Genomic DNA, 22,397 nt, shown 5'->3' with positions numbered 1-22,397 from the left:
CCACTTACATAAAATTCCAGATGATTGAAACATATATAGTGATAAGGGGTAGATCAGCGATTGTCTGCAGCCAGGGTCAGATGAAGGGATGGGCTACAAAGGTGCATAAGGAATCTTTTTGGCATGTTGGATGTGGTCTTTTTCTTAATTGTGGTAATGATTCCACTGGTATATTATTGCTCAGAATTCATAGAATCATATACTTTCAGTAGATTATTTGTACAAATTATAAGATTTAGATAAAAACAAATATATAAAAGGATTTTGAACAAAGGTGTGCATTGTCCTACCAATTTAAATAGAAAAAATCAAAACATGGTTAATTTTCAATATGAGTTTGAACTGATCCAGTTGCCTAAAACAATGACTAAAACCAAAACTTGCTCTTTTTTTTTTTTTAATATATCTGTACTGATTTCAGAGAGAGGAAAGGAGAGAGAGACAGACAGAAACATCAGTGATGAGAGAGTCATTGGGGATTGAGCCCGCAACCTGGCCATGTGCCCTGACTGGGAATTGAACCCTGATCTCCTGGATCCCAGGTCGACGCTCAACCGCTGAGCCATGCCTGGCCAGGCAGAACTTGTTCCTAATGTTCAAAGAAGCATTATCATAACTAAAGTTTATTAGACTACCAAAATATCTTGGCCCAAGAGATTAGATTGCATCTTTATGTTTTTAGAATTTGGTTTTGTAAATATTTAGTATAATTACATGGATCTTCCTTTATTATTATTTACATTAACCATCTACTACTGTGTATTCCTTCTATTATAAAGTGCATGTCCAAATACATGCTTTTTGGTTGATTCATATCTAAGCATTATAATCTGGTGAATAATAACGCAGAGTTGGAAAACAAGTATACCTGGGTGCATATTCATGCTCTGTCATCTTAGCTTTTTTACCTTGGACAGGTTACTTACTCTCATTGTAAAATGTGATACTGAGAATTTCTATCTCAGAGACATGTGAAGAATTATTGAGATATGTAAATGATGCTCAATAATTGTTCTTATTACTTTCAGTTATTACCAACTACAGCTCTTGTTTAGCAATTTCATTTTACAGATGAGAAAACCAAGATCTAAAAAAGTTAACAGACTGATCCAAGGTCATAGGTTGTTCAGTTTAAAGCTTGGTTTACAACTATTTATTCTAAAGAACAGTTACTTTGCTGTACAATATGTTGACAGTCTTTAGTCAAATTCACCATTCCATCAATTTTTTTCTGAAACTAATTAATTAAGACACATAATTCATGGATGGTTTTTATTCAGATTGAACATAACCCCATAATTTAGAACCAGTGCCTTAATATTTCTCTGCAGGCCAGAAATACTCCACTATTGAGTCTTGTGCAGACAGATGTTCTATACTCTATAAAAATATGAGAAGGTGAAAATCTCACCAACCCCCACTCTATACTCAAAAACCCTTCTTGCCCTGCAGTGAGAAAAGTGTTTCCAGGTAATAATTTGGGACTCACCTTGTTTGTTTTTCTTAAATTATCACAGATTTATACTACATTTTGTCCAATGTCTAAAAACCATTATTTCATGTATTTTTTTGTATTTGCATAAGGAGAAAGGGTTTATTGAGTTGATTACTTTGTTGTGGATAAAAAGAAAAGATACTGGGAGATTCCAAGATGGCAGCAGATTAAGTGGAAGCTACTGACACTCTCCCAGGACCAAACTGGAATTACAACTAAAATATAGAAAAACCATCCTGAATTATCAACTGAAGGCACACTGGAGAGCACCTTCATAACCAAGGAGGAAAAGTGGAGACCACATAGAGACTGGTAGGAAGTGAGGAGGTGTGAGAGGTCTGGCTGGGCTCCCATAGGCAGCAGCTGAAGGTCTGGAGGGATATCTCAGCTGTGGAAGATTCCTACTGAGAACTCTGGGGTCTAAGCCCCAAGCTGGGCTCCCCAGCCCGGAGCATCAGAATTGAGAAAAGTGTCTACATAACATCTGGCTGTGAAAAGCAGTGGGGATTCTGTCTGCCAGGGAGAGATGACTGGAAATGTAGGCACCCTTTTAAAGGGCCAATGCACAAATTTTCATGTACAGTCACTTACCTTGGGCTCCAACAGAGAGAAAGAAGAGTGGACTAGGGCTGCATGAGGAAAATCCAGGAGTGCTGGCTATGGGGATAGAGACTGGAGGATGGCCATTTGGATTCTGGTGCTGTCATTCCCCCAAACTACAGAGACATCTTTCTTAGGCAGACCTCTACCATCCAGGTAGGTTTTGCCTGGCGGGGAAGCAATTGCCCCACCAGTTGGAAAACTTCTAACTCCACCCTGCATGCCTTGCTGTATGGTCTACAGCCTAAGGCTCATTAAGACACTGAGAATAACAATCAGCCTGCACGCAGAGGCATATTTCTAGGTGCTTTGAGTCTTTGCCTGATCTGCTTCTGGACATAGAGCTTGGAAAAGCAGATTTCGGTGTGCATCTTGGTCTTTTGCAAATGCACCCAGCCCCAGCAGAGAGAGCCACAAGCTGTGGATTGCAGATAGCTCCAAACAGGGTACTCAAGGTCAGTCTCAAACAGTGTCTGACATTGTCCCACACCACAGACCCTACAAAAAGTCTGGGAGTCATAGCAGATCTATGTAATACATAGAAAAAAAATCCCAAACAGGCAGCCAAAATGAGGAGACAAAAAAACAAGCCCCAGATGAAAGAACAAGAGAATACTGCAGAAGAAGAGCTAGATGAAATGGAGACATGAAATTTATCAGCTATAGAATCATCAGCTATAGCATCAGAATAATGATTACAAGGATACTCAACAGCATGAGAAAAGATATAGAAACTAGAAAAAAGACTAGTCAGAAAAAACATGTCAGCAATAAAGAACACATTGGAAGGAATAAACAGCAGATTAGGGGAAGCTGAGGATCGGATCAACAAATTAAGAGATAGGGTATAAAAAAAATCACTCAGCCAGAGAACCAAAATGAAAAAACAAAAAACAGGAGAACAGTCTAAGGGAGCTGTGAGACAACATAAAACATAACAATATTCACATATAGGAGTCCCAGAAGATAAAGAAAGTGAGCAAGAGATAGAGAATCTGTTTGAAGAAATAATGGCCGAAAACTTCCCTTACATGGTGAAGAAAAAAGTCACACAGGTTCAGGAGGCACAAGCAAGAAAAACCCAAAGAAGCCCACTCCCAAGCACATCATAATTAAAATGTCAAAAATTAAAGACAAAGAGAGAATCTTAAAGGCAGCAAGAGAAAAACAATGTCACATACAAAGGAGCTCCCGTAAGATTGTTAGCTAACTTCTCATCAGAAACTCTACAGGCCAGAAGGGAATGGCATGAAGTATTCAAGGTAATGCAAAACAAGGATCTAAAACCAAGACTATCCAGAAAGGCTAAGTGAAATAAGCCAGAGAAAGACAAATATCACATGATCTCACTCACATGTGGAATCTGATGAAAAAAATAAAGTGATGAACAAAATAGATCCAGAGGTATAGCAGCATGGAACAGACTGAGGGAATCTCAGAGGTAAGACGTGTGTGTGTGGGGGGAGTGGGGGGGGGGAAGAGATTAATCAAAGAACTTGTATGCATAAATGCATAACCCATGGACCCAGACAACAGTATGGGGAAGGCCTGGGAGTGGGGCAAATGAGGGGTGAAGGTGATCAATGGAGAGAAAAAAAGGGACATCTGTAATACTTTCAACAATAAAGATAAATTTAAAAATGAAAACAAAAACAAACATAAATATAAACATTATCTCACAGTTTCTGTACCTCTGAAATTTGGGTGTGGTGTGGTTGGATGGTTCTGGCTCAGGGTCTCTCACGAGGTTACCGTCAAGCTGTCAGCCAAGGCTGAAGTCATCCCAAGGCTTAACTGGGGCTGTAAGATCTGGTTTTGGCTTTTTCACATGGCTACTAAACAGGCCAGCTGGCTGTTGGCCAGACACTTCAGTTCCTTGCTATATGGACATCAGGCTGCTTCCCCCAGAGTGAATGATCCAAGGGAGGAAGAGAATCCAAAGAGGATGCCACCATTTTTTGGGAACCTAATCTCCAGATGTGGCATACCACCATTTTTCTGTATACTATTAGTCACACAGACCACCCCTGGTATGGTGTGAGAGGGTGTGTGAATCCTTAGAGTGGTGGAGTTGTTGAGGGTGACTGTAGAGCTCTCTATCACAGGTATATGACATGCCCAAGGGGAAATGTCATATAGGTTGTTGGGTATAGTCTATTGTTGCTCCCAGGAGAGATCTGGGCTACCGTAATTATTTTGAAGTCATTCATCATGATATATGAAGTGTTGGAAATGTACAAGAGAACCCAGGGAGAGAAAGAGATATAGAAATAGAGAAAGGAAGAGGACCTTGGACCCAGTCTGGAAGAGCCCAACATTTAGAGGTCAGTGGAGGAGGGGCCAGCAAAGGAAGATGGCCAGTGAGGACGGAGTTGAACCAGGATGGTGTGTAATCTGGGGGTGACTTAAATGAAGGGCAGACAATATGTTGAATATGGCTAAAGTGAAAAGAATTTCTGAAAGAAAAAAGAAAAGAAAAGCAAATTGTCAATGTAAGAAAAATTCAAACCTGTGAAAAATTTTTGTGAGTTTACTTGGACCAAACTGTCAACAAATGTCGGGAAGCAAAATCTCAATGGATTGAGAATGGCAGTTTTGCACCTTGTTTTATACATTATAATCAAAGGAAGAGACGTAAATGGGTTCTAGGAAATCCATTAGTGAGATTAGGGAAGTGGGAGAAAGCCAAGTGGGGTGGTGGGGACACCTCTGGGATTGAATAAAAAGTAAAATGATAGACTCACACTTATTTTACTTAGGTGGGCCACAGGATAGTTAACAGCCAACAATTAACGTGATAAGGAAGGGGTTTGTGGTCTCAGCTCTGTGCTTTGAGGTGTCCAGAAAAAGGGAAATTACTTTGTTTTTGCAAAGGCATATTAATCAGGTATGCTATCCTAGATGTAAAAAGACAGGCTTAGTTAAGGTGATGATTAACCTTTGTTAGGGAAAAATACTGCCTTAGGACTTGACTACCCACCATAAACTGCTTTTAGTTAAAAAAAAAAGTTTTAATTTCAGACCATCCTTTGTGGTTACTTTAGGTCTCTGAGTTTGCAAGGCCACCATGCAGGCCTCCCCTGAGGTTGTCAGGTTTAGTATGTGGCTCCTTTTTGTCCACAAATTTAATAAAATTTAACGAGTGTTTATATTTTGACCCAGATAGAAGCAAATAACAAGAGAATACATATACAGATAGAGCATTTAAAGTCTGGAAAAGTCTATGCTCATATACTGAGAACCCTCTTGGTCTGAGGCTTGGCCATAAGCTCCTTGGGATTGTAGTAGGTAGAAAATCCCTTTGTAAGGCTTTTAAGGTTGTTCTTGGAAATTAAGCTTGAAGACAAAATAATGAACTGTATTCAATGGGAGGAGCTACTGACTTTGGAAAATATCCATCCTTGCTTCCATGTGTTTTAAGTGTTACCATATGAGGAGTCTTTCTCTTCAAAGGTCTGAAGTACACCAGAAACCATATAGTAGTAATACTGAGAAGTCCTGATTAAGCTGTGTCCTGCTCAGTGGTCCTATTGATGGGGTGTGATACCCTGAGTATTATGATTTATAGTTTGATTGTATAACTAGGTGTGCTTATTTCATAGTATGATGTATGATATATTGTTACAAGTTTTTCCTTTCCAGGCCTTTTGTGTTCCCTTTAAACCCAGCGGACTGGTTTATGGTTGGATGCAAACCCTTAGGGCGATAAGAAAAACAAAGTCATAAATCTAGAGGCAAGGAACAGTCATAGACATGTGCTGACCACAAGACTCAGATACTGTCTTACCTGTGCATCGCCAGATTGGTCAAGAAAAATTGCTGACATCTGTGGACCTCCGGGGCTACACATAGCTGCATTCCATTCCCAGCCTCAACTTACCCCATTCCCCTTTATAATCCCGCCCCTTGCACCATGCTATAAGACAGGTTTTGGATGCTTGTAAGTCTCCTGTCTTCTTGGTTGGATCGCCTTCTCAAAAAATGCCTTATATGATTCAACCCTGCCTCTGTTGAATTGGACACAGCGACAGGCAGCCTGAACACAACCGGAATTTCCTGGTAACTCTTACGAACTTCACTCTTAATAAGAGGACCTGAGATGGTGGTTGAATATGTTTTCCATACACCAGATGTGGCCTCCTTCTTGTTTTCTTTAGCTGCTCTTTAGTGTATTTTCAATGATCCAGGTTTTTCTAAAGAATTTCATTTTTAAAAAAACCTTCTCATTCATAAACATTCCTCCCTTAAAAGAAAAATACATGTATTCACCTGGCCACCTGGCCCAAACTGACTTTGTGTTTCTGACTACCTGTTTCATGAAAACAATATCTGCATGAGTACAAATACCTCTGCCTGCACAGCATGAGTCAAGAATGTTAACCATTTCTCTGTCCCCTCCCAATTAGGCATGGCCAGGTAACTTGCTTTGGTCAATGAAATGTATGTGGAGTGACAGGTGTTGCTTGCAGGTGGAAGCTCTAAAAGCCAGTGAGAGATCTGTCACACACTCTTTCCCTCTTCCAGAGTGGCCATCAATTTTCTAGATCATGGCTGTTCTGTCAGCTTGGGTCATGGGATGAAGACAATGAGCAGAATTCCCGTCATTATTAGACACAGTGTGAGCTAGAAATAAGCTTTTGTTTTGTTTAAACCCTGTGATTTGGGATTTGTTTGTTAATGCAGCATACCCTAGCCTATTCTGACTACACTTGGGTAAGGTCTGAGCCACATGCCTGCAAGGATTACAGGTATCCAGTTTACCAGACACCTTGGGAGCCTAAGAGGGAGCCTGATTTAATCAGGTGAAAACCCTTAGAAGACTGAGCCCTCCCTGAAATGAGATTCCCCTTGCTGGCCTCTCATAAACAGCCATGGTGAGTAAGCCCACATGGACAAGAACTTGGAAAGACCTTGCTATAGACTGATGCTTCTGCCTAGTCCCCCTCCCCACAATTCGTATGTTAAAATCTAATGCTCAGGGTGATTGTACTTGGAAGCAGAGCATTTGGGAGATAATTAGATCATGAGGATGGCCCTGTCACGAGTGGATTAGTGCCCTTATAAAAGAGGTATAAAAGAGACCCTTAACCCTCTGCCATGTGCCACAGCAAGATCTGCCTCCAAGAACAAGGAAGTGGGTCTTCACCAGACACTGAATCAGCCCGTGCCTACATCTTGGACTTCTCCAGAACTGTGAGAAATAAATTCCTGTTTATAAGTCTACAGACTTTGTTATAGCAGTCCGAACGTACCAAGTAAGCTCTTAGGAACTGTAGGCAACCACTATGACCGGAGGGTAGCCTTCAACCGAGAGCCAGCAAATAGATGAGAAAACACATACATGGTATTAATAAATTCTGCCAAGAAACTAAATGAGCTTTGAAGCAGATTCTTCCAGTTAAGACTCCAAATGACAATGCAGCCTTGTGAGACCCTGAGCAAAGGACACAGCTGAGCCATGTCCAGACTCCTGACCTATGAAAATGTGAAATAATAAGTGTGTGTGATTTTAAAATGCGAAGTTGGTGGTCTGTTATAAAGAGAAAACTAATACATTAATAAAGGATCTCTACTTAAAACCCCCCCACTATCTACATAATTAGAGATATTGTTTTTTCTTTGCAATTCCAAAGAAGAAACAATCCCACTTTTATCCAACACCATTCTTTTTTAAAAAATGTTTTATTGATTTTAGAGAGAGGGGGAGAGGGAGAGATAGAAACATCAGTGATGAGAGTCATTGATTGGTAGCCTCCTGCACATCCCCTATTGGGGATTGAGCCTGCAACCTGGGCATGTGCCCTGACCAGGAACTGAACCGATGACCTCTTGGTTCATGGGTTGATGCTCAACCACTGAGCCACACCAGCTGGCTCCAAAACCATTCTTGTAGTATCAAAAAAAAATATTTAAAACTCTAAATTTTGGAAAGAAACAAAACTGTCATGATTTATAAATTACATGTCTGTTCATGTAGAAAATCCAAAAGAACCTGCAGATAAACTGAGTAAGAAAAAACGAGTTTGGAAAGATACTGAATCCAAGCTCAAAATGAAACATAGCAATTTTATTTCTACAAGCTAGCAACAAACAGGAAATGAAACTTATTTTTAAAATAACATTTATTATAGGACCAAAAGTTTCAAATAATAGATCTAAAAAATATATATGCAAGCCCTCCATGGGAAATATTTTAAACACTGAGAATTAATAAGACTATTAAGTAGTTTGAAAAATTTAATATGAATTTCCCCCCATTTATAGATTCAATGTCATTCTATCAAAATCTTTGCTATGTATTTGTAGAGCTTGACTAGTTGATTATAAAAGATATATGGAGCCCTTTCCTGATTTCTTTTTTCTCCTTCCCAAACATTTCGGTTCAAAGGCATGAAGACAAAAACAGAGGTGTGGAGGCCCAGAGTGAAGTGTGGGAGTCTGGATGGAATGAGGAAGGTCTAAGTCTGGGAGGGCGACCTGGCAGTGTTGGAGCTCAAGTCAGAGCATCCCTGGAAGGTGAACGACATAGGAGGATGTATCAAAGAATGACCAATGTCAGGAGGCATCCACACGGGCAGGACAGCCCAGCGTGGGTTTTCAGAGCCTGATGGGGGTAAATTATCTGCAGAAAAGGTGGCCTGGCACAGGGTGTCTGAGAAAGGATGGGATGAAGAGGGACAGCAGTTAGAGACAACCTGATGAGGGGTGTTGGAATTCACAAGGGCACGTGCAGGGACAACAGAGGCTGGTTACAAACAAGAAGCTTGAACAAATAATCAAAGATACTGATGGTGGGAGCCAGCTCACTGTCAGAGAAGGAAGTTAAAAATTGAAAGGGAACAACTAGAATGAACCATGTGGGGTTGGACTGGAATGGAAGTATTGGTAAGAAATCCTGCTTTTCAATACATTTTGTTAGAGAACTGCAGATTAATGCAGCGTGTATGTATGTGTATTTATGTGTACACAGGATTCCCTGATGCTCACTGAGAGAGCCTATGAGCAATGACAACCTCAATAGCAATATGCACACCTACCACAGCTAGTGCCAGGATCTTGGTTTCTAAACATCACTCACGCCTAAAAGAAACCAGGGCTTTTATGAAAAGTGGCTGACTACAGGGCTGGGGCAGGAAACTACAGGATGAGGTTGGAACATTTTGTTCAGACAGTAAGGAAGTGCTCAAAGAATGATAGGAACAGGTCAAAAAACATGAAGTCAGTTTGAAATGGCTACCACTGGCCAGAGTGGGAGAAATTAAGCACCAAAATAATAAGCTTTCCCTCTTCCCTCATTTGTTTGTTTGGTTTGGCTTTATGTATTTATCAGTGTAGAAAGGATGACAGAATAAGAATATCATCATTTGGCAAACAACATGCTAATAATTGATTCAAGCAAGAATCATCAATGGATGTTATATCAACTGGGAGAAATTCTGAGGACTAACCAAATATTTACAGAGACTCATAGCTTCCACACAAGATATTTGTGAAATACAAAATGCAAATCATCATTTTACTGTGGACAATCCTGGCAGACACTTCTTAACCAATGATCAAAGTCAACATTGCCAGGACTGGAGCCAAGCATGTGCCTCCAGATTGGCTGTACTGGAAGAACTCAGCATTAGAGTGACATGCCTGCCCATATCTTACTTATGAGAAATTATCATACTAACCTAAACTGAGAGAAAGCCTACAAAATAACTGGCCTATACTCTTCAAACTGTAAATGTCATGAAAAGCAAAGGAAACCTAAAGAACTGTCCCAGATTGAAGGAGACTAAAGAAACAGAACAATTGGACACACACATCATCTTGGATTTTCTTTGACTATAAAGGATATTATTGGAAAAATGTGAGTAAGATCCAAGATTCAATATGAATACTGAACCAATTTTAATTCTGTGATTTTGAGAATTATAGTGCATTTCCTTTTTCTTAGGGAATACACACTAAAGTATTTGAGTACAGAGGCACCAAGTCTGGAACTTACAAATGGTTCATATGCTATACATATATGATATATTATAATTGACAAGTCTAATGGCACTATAGCAGTTGTAATACATCCAAACATTTGACGGTAGCCATAGCAGCAGATATCAAAATGATGTCCGTCTAAAGCAGGGGTGGGAAATCTTATTTCTGCCAAGGGCCATTTGGATATTTATAACATCATTTGCGGGCCATACAAAATTATCAACTTAAAAATTAGCTATGAAAAAAGCCCCTAGATTTATTAATTTGAGTGCTGCCTGTGGTTGCCTTGGCAGGGCCAGACCAAATGATTTTGTGGGCCATGTGTGGTCCAGGGACAGGACAGTCTCCACCCCTGGTTTAAATCTTTAGGACGAAATGTAGTGATAAAATTGAAAAATACAAAAAAAACTATAAACACCACTAGAGTATGAATGAAAACTTGGTTGTTTGGGTGTTGTTCAAACACCTGGTATTTGGGCAGTTTGAGTATATAAAACTCAGTAGTGCTGGCTTTCATCTACAAAATCTGCTTAAAAGTTAGTTAGATGCCAAGAAACAGAGTATAAAATACTACATAAGTTTTTATCATACACATATGATCCAAAAATATTTTTCTTTAATAAAGATTTCACATCATGTGTTTAATGGAAAATAATTAAAGTGTTATATAAACAGTCCAGTAAATGAATTTTTACTAATTATGTTTCAGATCATATAATTTTTCTTCAAAATCTGTACATATTCTCGTGATGTTTTCAAAAGTAAATCTTGATATGAATTTGACTGATCAACTGATCCTACAGGATAAGCTTTACAGGATTCAGATTCAAATTCAGCAGCATCTGGGAAGAAAAAGAATTATATTCTTTATCTAAAATACAAGTATAAATCTTAAGAAGAATGAAAACATCTATATATGACTACAATATACAACTCAAGATTACTAGGAAATATAATTTGCCCATGGTTGCACACTGAATTTAACTGCTATTGTGGCTAAGTAGCAGAGCTCCTGGTTTTCTCATCCTTCATTCATTTATTCAACACCATGTGCTAAGGTAGTATGATAAGCACTGGAGTTACAAGATGAAGATGACAGAGTCAAACTGAAAACACAGATGAACAGGTAGTTTCCACTCAGAGTCATATGTATCACAAAAAATATAAACAGGGCACTACTGGAGTACACAGAAGGGACATCTAAGTTTTGTGTCAATGTTGTCAGCCTTTCGGTGGAGGTGATATGTTACTTGATACCTGAAGGACAAGCAAAACATATGCCAGAAAGAGAAATGCAGCAGATGCCAAGGCTAGAGGTGAGGAAGACTCTTGTGGAATCAGAAGTGGTCTAGTTTGCCCCTAGAGTAGGGTAAGTAGCATCTAGAGATAAGGCTGAATTATTTGTCAAGAACTAAATGGGTTTCGGTGTTTTCACTCCATGCAATGGAATCTGGAGTTTTTCCTGAGGGTAAAAGGTATGCCAATGACAGAGTCAATGACTGGAGATCTAAATGTCACCCCTTGGGTGATAGCCATGTGAACTGTAGCTGCCTGACTAAGTATACACTAGCAAAAACATGAAGCCTAGTTTTCTGACAACAGTTTCCATGTGCAGGTCAACAGTTTCATAGGGATGGCAGAGGAAAGGAAACGGATAGCCAGAAATGAATGGACTTTTAAGATTTTTAAAATGCTATGGAATGTGATGATGAAATGTGGAATAAGTGTATTCTTCCTTAAGAATGTTTATGCTTTCACATTTTTCATTCACTATGCATAAGAAAATGTTTAATGCAGTATCTGTTACCTAAACATGTAAACAAATGCCATTTACCATTTACAATTTATTTCAGAAATCAATGCTATCCAAATTTAATTAATAAATTTTGGCAACATACCTTCTTTTAGTTCTCTAGTTAGAGTTTTTTCAAACTCCTGCTGCATCTGAAATAAATCAAATATTATTTGTTGTAGTTAAGTTAAACAAGAGACATTATTATAAGGATAATAAATAGCTTATGGAATGTGTCCTTTAAATAATAACTTGAGAGACCAGACCTAATTTGGGGATTGTGTAAATAGAAAAATAACCACATAAATAAAATCAATTTCTACTTATTTTAATTTTAGATAATAGAGAACATGGAGCCTGGTCAGTGTGGATGAGCACTGTCCCATGCACCAAGAGGTCATCGTTTTGATGCCTGGTCAGGGCACCTGCCCGGGTGGTGGGCTCAATCCCAGGTGCGGGGCATGCAGGAAGCAGCCGATTAATGTTTCTCTCTCATCAATGTTTCTCTCTCTCTCTTCCTCTCCCTTTCTCTCTCTAAAATCAATTAAAATATATATATATATTTTAAAAATAGAGAACACGGATAGGTAATGCTGTTTAGATTAATCTGATAAAAAGTACAATTAATTGGTCTATTGAATAAACTTGATTTCAGAAAAGTGATATCTGATCCCACTGGTACAAAGAAGTTTAAACATGTCAAGTCCTATTTCATACAGAATGCATTACTTTGAAATTCTTAGAAAAACTGTCCTTTATAAAAGTTTAATCAGGAATTTCTAGGCAAGATCGCAGTGTGAGTAAATGCAGTACACGAATCCTCCCATAATCACATCAAAATTACAACTATAGAACAAACATCATTCAGAACTGCCTGAAACCTAGCTGAATGAAAATCCTACAACTAAGTGTTTAAAGAAGTCACATCGAGACTGGTAGGAGGGGCGGAGAGTGGAATGGGTTGGTCCCACACTCGTGTGCTGCATAAAAATTGGGAGAGATATCTTGGCTGAGGAGGTCCCCCCTGAGAAGTGAGGAGTCCAAGCCCCACACCAGGTCCTCCAGCCCAGGGTTCAAGTGCCAGGAAGAGAAGTTCCAATAACTTCTGGCTGTAAAAACCAGTGGGGATTGAGGCAGAGTGAGACAGGCTGTTGGAGTCCCAGGCAGTTCCTCTTAAAGGGACCATGCACAGCTTTACTCTGGACTCACTGCCTCTGAGCTCCAGGGCTGTGGGAGCAGCTCGAAAGGCACCAGGGATATATGGGGAGGAATTTAATTTTCTGGCATTAGGGTGAGAGCTGGGGGTGCAGCTTTCTGCCAGACAAGAGTGCTGGCAGAGGCCACTGTTCCTATAAGACATGCCCGGTGCCCGGCTAGCATAGAGCCAGAAGGCAGGCAGCATATCTGAGGCTCCATCAACCAGGCTCTGGTTCAAGTGCTCTGGTGATTACCTGAGACCTCACCCCAACCAACCTGTGGGGCCACCCAAGCTGTTTCCAGTGGTGTTTCCATATGAGTGCCCTGAATTGGCTAATGCTTCAGACTTTTCTAAAATCTCTCAAATAAGCAGCATCTGGCCTCAGAATGCCACATAGCTCTTGTTAAGTGGCCCCAGACATAGCACTAGCAGCAGTGAGCAGTAGCTTGCAGCTTGGTCGCTCCTGGGTTCCTCCAAGCCTAGCCATCTGTGGATTGCTTTGTAACTCATGCTGGGTAGCCCCAGGCAGAACATAGGTGAGAACATAGGCGAGAGCTTGGTCTGCACCTCGCAGGAGGTCCCAGAGCTATCATACCCAGTGGATAGCTTCAGACCATTTCAAAACACTACCCAACCACCTCCACAAGTGACACATGAAATGTAGGGACTCAGCTAGCAGAAGAGCCACATGGAAGTTAGTCCTGCTCCATAGGGTGGGCCCCCAAAGCTGATCCTCCATGGTGTTTGGTGGTCACAGCCAATCCTTGCAGCTGATAGGCCAGGGGGTAAATCCCTCCCACTGATGTGCCAACAGCAATCAAAGGAGGGTGACACAACCCACACAAGGAAGGGAAATGTGCACCTGTAGTGGCCAGCTTGTGTGATTGAGGAGGCCGTGCCACTGGAACCTACAGAACACCCACTACATTAGGCCACTCTATGAAGCCTGGGAGATGTAGCAGCTCTATCTAATATATACACACAAACAAAGGGAGACTACAAAAATGAGGAGACAAAGAAACATGTGACAAGTGAAAGAACAGAATAAAACTCCAGAAAAATAACTAAATAAAATGGAGACAACCAATTTGCTAGATGCAGAGTTCAAAACACTGGTTATAAGGATGCTCAATGAACTTAGTGAGAACTTCAACAGCATTAAAAAAACCCATGGAAACCATAAAAATGAACCAATCAGAAATGAAGGATACACTAACTGAAATGAAGAATAATTTATAGGGAAATAAACAGTAGAGTAGATGAAGCCAAGAATCAAATCAGCAATCTGATATATAAGAAAGCAAAAAACACCCAACCAGAACAGAAAAAAAAAATAAAAAATTGAGGATAGTGTAAGGAGCCTCTGGGAAAACGTCAAGCCTACCAACATTCATATCATGGTGGTACTAGAAGGAGAAGAGAGAGAGCAAGAAATTGAAAATCCATTTGAAAAAATATTGACAGAAAACTCCCCTAACTGGGTGAAGGAAACAAACATACAAGATCAGGAAGCACAGAGAGTCCCAAACAAGATGAACCAAAAGAGGCCCACACCAAGAAACATCATAATTAAAATGCACAAGATTAAAGACAAAGAGCAAATCTTGAAAGCAGAAAGAGAAAAGCAGTTAGTTACCTACGGAAGAGCTCCCATAAGACTGTCAGCTGACTCTCAACAAAAGCTTTGCAGACCAGAGGGAGTGGCAAGGAATATTCAAAGTGATAAAAAGCACGGGCTACACTACCAAGATTACTCTACCCTGTAAAGCTATTATTTAGAATTGATAGACATTTAAAGAGCTGCCCAGACAAGAAAAAGCTAAAGGAGTTTGTCACTACGGAATCAGTATTACATGAAATGTTAAAGGGTCTTCCTTAAGAAGAAGAAAAAAAATATGAACAATAAAATGGTAATAAATACATAACTATCAATAATTACTTTACATGTAAATGGCTCAAATGTTCCATTCAAAAGAGCTGAGGTAGCTGAATGGATAAGAAAACAAGACCTATGTATATGCTGTCTTTAAGAGACTCACCTCAAAATAAAAGACACACACACATTAAAAGTAAAGAGGTTGAAAAAGAGAGTTCATGCAAATGGAATGAAAAAAAAACCCGGTGTAGCAATACTTATATCTGACAAAATAGACTTTAAAACAAAAGCATAGTAAGAAACAAAGAAGGACACTACATAACGATAAACAGAGAATCCAACAAGAGGATATAATCCTTGTAAACATTTATGCACCCAACATAGGAGCACCTAAATATGTAAAGCAAATTTTGATAGACATAAAGGAAGAGATTGACAGTAATACAATCATAGTAGGGGATTTTAACACCCCATTGATATCAATGGATAAATCTTCCAGACAGAAAATCAACAAGGAAATGGTGGCCTTAAATGACACACTAGCTCATATGTATTAAATTGATATCTTCAGAGCCTTTCACCCCAAAGCAGCAGAACATAAATTCTTCTCAGGTGCACATGGAACATTCTCAAAGATAGACCACATGTTAGGACACAAAACAAATCTTAATAAATTTGCAAAGATGAAATCATATCAAGCATTTTCTATGACCATAATGGTATAAAACTAGAAATCAATCACACAAAAAAGCTGGAAACACACACAAAGAAATGGAGGCTAAATAACATTTACTAAAAAATGACTGGGTTAACAATGAGATCAAGGAAGAAATCAAGATACCTTGAAACAAATAAAAATGAGAACACAACAACCCCAAACCTATGGGACACAGGGAAAGCAGTCCTAAGAGGGGAATTCATAGCATTACTGGCCAATCTCAAGAAACAAGAAATATCTCAAATAAACAATCCAAACTTACACTTAAAGAATTAGAAAAAGAACAACAATCAAAGCCATAGTGAGGAGGGAAAAAGGAAACAATAAAGATCAGAGCAGAATAAACATAATAGAGCCTAAAAAAACAATACAAAAGATCAATGCAATCCAGAGCTGGTTCTTTGAAAAGAAAAAGGTTGACAAACCTTTAACCAGACTCATCATAAAAAAAAGAGGACCCAAATAAGTAAAATCAGAAATGAAAGAGAAGAAACAACTGACAGGAAAAGCCCAGAGTAAGTAGAGAAAGGAAATAATAAAGTCTAGAGCTGAAGTAAATGACATAAAGACTAAAAAACAATACAAAAGATTGATGAAACCAAGAGCTGGTTCTTTGAAAAGATAAACAAGATTGGCTAACCTTTAACCAGATTCATTAAGAAAAAAAGAGAGAGGACCCAAATAAATAAAATCAGAAATGAAAGCAGAGAAGAAACACCACCGAAGGTACACAAAGAATTGTAAAAAAATATTAGGAACAACTATATGCCAACAAACCAGACAATCTGGATGAACTGGATAAATTCCTGGACAAAAAAAATCTCCCAAAACTCAATCAGGAAGAATCAGAGAATCTGAATAGAGATTGTTATCAGTGAAATTGAAGAAGCAATAAAAAATGTCCCAGCAAACAGAAGTCCTGGACCAGATGGCTTTACAGGCGAGTTTTACCAAACACCGAAAGAAGAACCAATCCTTCTCAAATTATTCCAAATAATTCAAAAGGAGGAAAGACTCCTACGCTCATTGTATGAGGCCAGCATTCTCCTAATTTCAAAACTAGATGAAGACACTACAAAGAAAAGTAATCATAGATTAATATTCCTGATGAACACAGATGCTAAAATCCTCAACAAAATATTATCAAACTAGATCCAGCAATACATTACAAAGAGTATCCACCATGATCAAGTGAGATTTATTCCAGGGATGCAAGGATGGTACAATGTGTGCAAATCAATAATTGTGATACACAATATAGACAAAATGAAGGATAACAATCACATGATCATATCAATAGATGCTGAAAAGCATTTGACAAAATCCAGCACCGCTTTAAAAAACTCTCAGCAGAATGGCAATAGATGGAACATACCTCAACTTAATAAATGCCATATACGACAAACCCACAGCCAACATCATACTCTATGGGCAAAAGTACAAATATTTCCCTTAAGATCCAGAACAAAACAGGGATGTCTGCTTTCACCACTCTTATTTAATATAGTACTGGAAGTATAGCCACAGCAATCAGACAGGAAGAAGAAATAAAAGGCATCCAAATTGGAAAGGAAGATGTAAAGCTGCCATTATTTGCAGATGACATGATACTTTATATAGACAACTCAAAAGATTGCACCAAAAGCTACTAGAACTGATAAATAACTCAGTAAAGTAGCAGGATACAAAATAAATATCCAGAAATCAGTTTCATTTTTATATACCAATAATGAACTATCAGAAAGGAAAACTAAGAAAACAATCCCACCCACAATTGCTTTAAAAAGAATAAAATACCTAGAACAAAATTTAACAAAGGATGTAAAAGACTTGTATTTGGAAAATTAAAAGACACTGAAGAAAGAAATTACGGAAGACACAAATAAGTGGAAGCATATATGGTGTTCATCGGTGGGAAGAATTAAAGTGCCCATACTACCCAAAGGAATCTATAGATTCAACGCAATTCACATAAAGATACCAATGACGTATTTCACAGAGCTAGAACAAATATTCTAAAAATTTATATGGAACCACAAAAGTCCCCAAATAGCAACAATGATCTTGAGAAAGAACAAAGTTGGAGGAATCATGCTACCTGGTATCAAACTGTATTACAAAGCCATAGTAGTAAAAACAGCATGGTACTAGCATAAAAACAGACATATGGATCAGTGTAACAGAACAGAGCCCTGAAATAAACCCACACCTTTATATTCAATCAATATTTGACAAAGGAGGAAAAAAAATACAATGGGGTAAAGATAACCTATTCAATAAAATGGTATTGGTAATACCATTACCACTGAACAGATGCGGGGAAAAAAATAAAACTAGAACACTGTCTTACAAATCACAAGAATAAACTCATAATGTTATAAAGACTTAAATGTTAGACTGAAAACCATAAAACTCCTAGCAGAAAACATAGGCAGTAAAATCTCGTACATTTCTCGCAGCAGTATTTTTTCTGACATATCTCCTTAGGCAAGGAAACGAAAGAAAAAATAAACAAATGGGACTACATTAAACTAAAATGTTTTGCATAGGAAAGGAAAACATGCAAAATGAAAAGACATCCCACTGAATGGGAGAACATATTCAGTGTGTGGGCCGATGCTCTAACCACCGAAGCACACTGGCCAGGGCCATAATTCTTTTATTGTAACTTTGTTTCCTTTCTAGGACTGAATTTTGAATCATTCAACTAATTACAGTTACAGTGCACTTAAATATAGAATGTGTGGGAATATTTCAAATTATGACACAAGTGTCGCAATCTAGAGTGCTGTTACACCTTTCTTATGAAAGGTATCCTCTCACTAAATGCCTGAAACAGGATTTAAAGTGCTATACTCAACATAAAACACTGTGGTGATAATGATAATGTGATACCAATGCCATTATGAATTTTAGGTGTGAAGACAAATTTGTTGGCTAAGATGTCCCCCAATATTTTCAGAAGCTGTTTTCCATAACACTTTTTTGACAACTGCATGATAGGCCTTAGTAAATGGGTAATGTGACAACATTAATAGGCCGTATAAAATAACTCAAAACTAGATAGAGAGGCCTTTAATGAATCAATTTTATGTTACAAATAATAAACAATATATTGAATATAAATCACATTTTTATACAATTTGAATTAAGAAACTACCAATGTAACATTATTATCTTTTTCTCCAAAAGCTGTTTTCCTAAATATTTACTTCTGTGATGTTTATGTTTATTTCTAGGTGAGGTATGTTCAGATGGTGGAAATAGCTTGAAGTCCAACATTAATAAGGAGAACAGATGTGCAATTTTCGTTATATTTTTCCATTTATTAAAAATATAGAAAGGTGAAAAATATGCACATAAAAACAATGCATCAGCAACTTTAAGTTCAAAGGATTTATAATAAGAAGAATTTTTCTTATAACTGGTAGTTCTCAAACTATGTCCCATAGGAATCTGTTTCAATTAGGGACTCCTGTACGATTGCAGAGCTTCAGAGTCTTCATCCCTCCTTTAGCTGGACAGCTCTATTTGTGTCTGTTTTATATGATAGTTTCATTCAAAATTAAAAGAAAATGTTCCAGTCTTTGAAATGAAATTTTTTTAAGGTATGAAAATTCCTAATTTTACATGAGGCAAGAAAGACTCAGATTATAGATTGCCTAAGGTCACAAAACCAATTAACTGCAGGCCAAGATGGGCTTTAAGTCTTCTTACTGAGCCGAGAGTTCTATGCCAGCTACTTCCTCATATTCAGGAAAAATACATAGATTTTTAACTATAACTCAGAGAAAACAAATCTGTAAAACTTTGTCATGTAGCTCAATAATGCTTAGGCACAAGACACAAAATAGTTGCTTTCTAACTAAATTATAAGTTTTAAAGTCATGAATAAAAATAAAGGAACAGACATTAATATCATAATTCCTATTCGTAGCAGTCAATACACTCAATTTATAAAGCACAAAATTTTTTTGCACCACAAGAGAAGAAAGTTGAAGGAGAAAATCTTAAGTTAAACCAAACAAGCTTAAAATGAGGAAATTCTTCCTTAAAAGAGCTATTTATTTTCCCCAAATATAACTTAGTTTACCAAAATCAATCAATTAAATGAATTATCCATGTTGTGGGTTATCTATAGCCCACAACATGGAAAGTTTAAAACACAAAACAGATTTCTCTTTACCATCTAGCACATTTCTGTCCCATGTCTCTCATCCTTAGTCAGTATGAGCTTAATTTCAATTATGATTTAAACACCATCAGGAATTATAGGAGCACCTACGTTTCTCTGTCTTTCGGACTCCACATGAGGACTTGGACTCTCTCTCTCTTCCTCATGAGAGGAGCAGGGATTTGCCGGACGAGTGAATTTGAGAGAAGGAACTAAGAATGCCTGCCTGGTTCCACACCTCTTTGAAGAGGTGTGTGTGCCCACAGTAACACGAATTCGGATCTGCTGGCCTCTCTGCAGGAAGCAGCCTGCCCAGGGACAGGTGTCAAGCATTTGTTCCCTCTGCTCACAACAGTGTGTGGAAGCGCCTAACTTGCGATAAGTATTTGGAAGACTGATGTGGCCGCACATTTAAACCTCATCCTCCGACTTGTTATGATGTGTTGTAACCAAGCTGGTAAGTTCATCTCCATCTGCCTGACTCCTATGTGCTAATCTCAGAAGGGGAAGAAGAAACCACAGAAATTTCGTTATAAAATTGTCTGGAATAAATTTTTAAGTTTTCAGTTCTTAGGAAAAAAATTCTATGTGCAAGAAAATCTAACTAGTGATGTAACTGTTCAAGTTAATTCAAATTTTTCTATTTTATAATAATATAATTAAATGACACAATTGAATAAAACTGTAAAATTGCTTCTGATGTATAGAATAAACATCTCAGAATTAAACTAGAATGTGAAAATTAAAGGTAAAAATTAGCAAAACAGATATGCAGTAATCTATACCACCACAATGGAATCAAGTGGGCATGGCTAACCTTCCTATAATGGTGAGAGAGGCAACAAGTCTAAATATTCTGAAAGTGGAGAGAACTTGCTTCAACAACCAGCACAACTAAAATCACAGACTTAGAGTGAAACTTTATTATAATTACTGCCCTTATAGTTAGAATAACAATGCTGGATAAAATAGAACTTCACAGTAGGAACAGTCTAAAACATTAAAACCTTGCAAATAATGGGAATTGATAAACAAATTCAATATTAATGCTACTTTAAACATTTTACTCTCCAGAGTCATAGCTTAAAAATCTTTAGAAGTCTGTTGCTTTATAATGCTGCACCCAAAACCCACCCTTTTTTATCATTTTAGACAGCATGTTATCACCTTTCATAGAATTACTTTATGTTTTCCTAGTGGCAATAATTAAATTCCCAGCAACTCTAGACTTTTTCTGTGAGTCTAAGAATTCTGTGAGCAACAACTGTATAATTAGTCTTTCCAGGCATTCTGTAGGGATTTTGCGACCTATCTCTGTATCTTGATAGAGTGGAGCTTTTAATTCTCTCTTATTAAGTCTAGCATGATTTGGGAACCATGCTAGACTTAATAAGGAAACTATGTATACCTTAGAATCAACATTAAGTTTAAAATAAACAATTTTTCAATTTATCTAGAAATACTAAAAAATAAACACCTCTTTCCTCCCAAAATATTAATTAAAGGAAAAAATTTCCACACTCTTTCACCTTCATCTTATAAAATGATACTTTATCTGATTTTCCTGGTGAGAACGAACAAGAATATTTTAGGTTTGCATCATGCTTAACAATTCACAGAAGTATTTGACATTCATTTTCTTTTTGTACCCTGCAGTCCAGTTTCACAACTTTGAAGCCGTACTTGGCCAAAGGGCTGCCTAATAATCAGCTTTGCTCTTCTATGATATGTTATGATGAAGCCAAATGAATGAATAAGGTTGACCCTTATTTAGCACAGGCCTATGCTATTTTTCCCTGCATTAAGAAGACCCTAAAAGCACCATAAAAACCATAAATTGGGGAGGGGGTGGGAGTGGGGTAAAGGGAGTCAATGGGAGGAAAAAGGGGACATCTGCAATACTTTCAACAATAAAGACTAAAAAAATATATACAGGTGGGGGGAAAAAGCCATAAACCAACGTGCATTGATTGAAATGGGTATTTTAGTGACATCAACATCATGGTGAGGTGAGACAACCCCTTTGTATCTCCCCTGAAATATACAACTAGTCAGACATCTAGAACCCAACAAAGGTTCCTCTGGTCAACACACTAAAAGGTCCACACAGCAGTACCTCTGAAGGTGGGCGTACTGGAATGTGCAGGAGAGGTTCGATGAAGGGGAGAACAGGGACGGCTCATAGCTGTAGTTCTAAGATAAGGCTGAACTGACAGCCCCAGCAAACACAGTATCAGTGGGGGAGTTGGGCTGCAGCCCTCCACACCGCAGACCAGCAGCGGGTAACAGTCCAGCAGCATTCCACCCACCTCCTCCCCCAAATCCAGATCCCTCCCAGTAGCAGCAGCAGAGACAAGTCCCCAGCCTCCAGGCCACAGCACGGTGCTGCCAGTGGCCATAGGGAATGGCAGCAGCTCAGTGGGCTCACAAGCTGGCTCCCCTCAGCTGACCACACCCCCCGCCACGGTGGTGGTGCCCTGAGACCCAGGCGACCCGGATACATAACCAGCACCCACCACTCTGGTCACCCAAGCCACGCTCCCACAACCAAGGCTAAGCCT

General features: G+C 38.5%; 1 protein-coding gene across 4 annotated transcripts in view; it reads right to left on the bottom strand.

Annotated features, from left to right (window-relative positions):
• Positions 1-8,135: 8,135 nt before the first annotated feature.
• The window catches only part of LOC308554805 (ankyrin repeat domain-containing protein 26-like), a 111,759-nt gene continuing 97,497 nt past the window's right edge, over positions 8,136-22,397 (bottom strand). For all 4 annotated transcript variants that reach the window (XM_081132337.1, XM_081132340.1, XM_081132339.1 and 1 more), the window contains 2 exons: positions 11,977-12,022; positions 8,136-10,920 (listed from right to left, as the gene is read on the bottom strand). In XM_081132337.1, the coding sequence (XP_080988463.1) occupies positions 10,784-10,920; positions 11,977-12,022 (183 nt within the window). In that variant the 3' untranslated portion in view covers positions 8,136-10,783. The remainder of the gene's footprint in view (positions 10,921-11,976; positions 12,023-22,397) is intronic.

This window comes from Miniopterus schreibersii, assembly GCF_964146895.1.
Source record: "Miniopterus schreibersii genome assembly, chromosome: 1".
Classification (NCBI taxonomy): Eukaryota; Metazoa; Chordata; class Mammalia; order Chiroptera; family Miniopteridae; genus Miniopterus; species Miniopterus schreibersii.
Note: the sequence above shows the minus strand (reverse complement) of the source record. Positions and strands in the feature narration are given on the sequence as shown.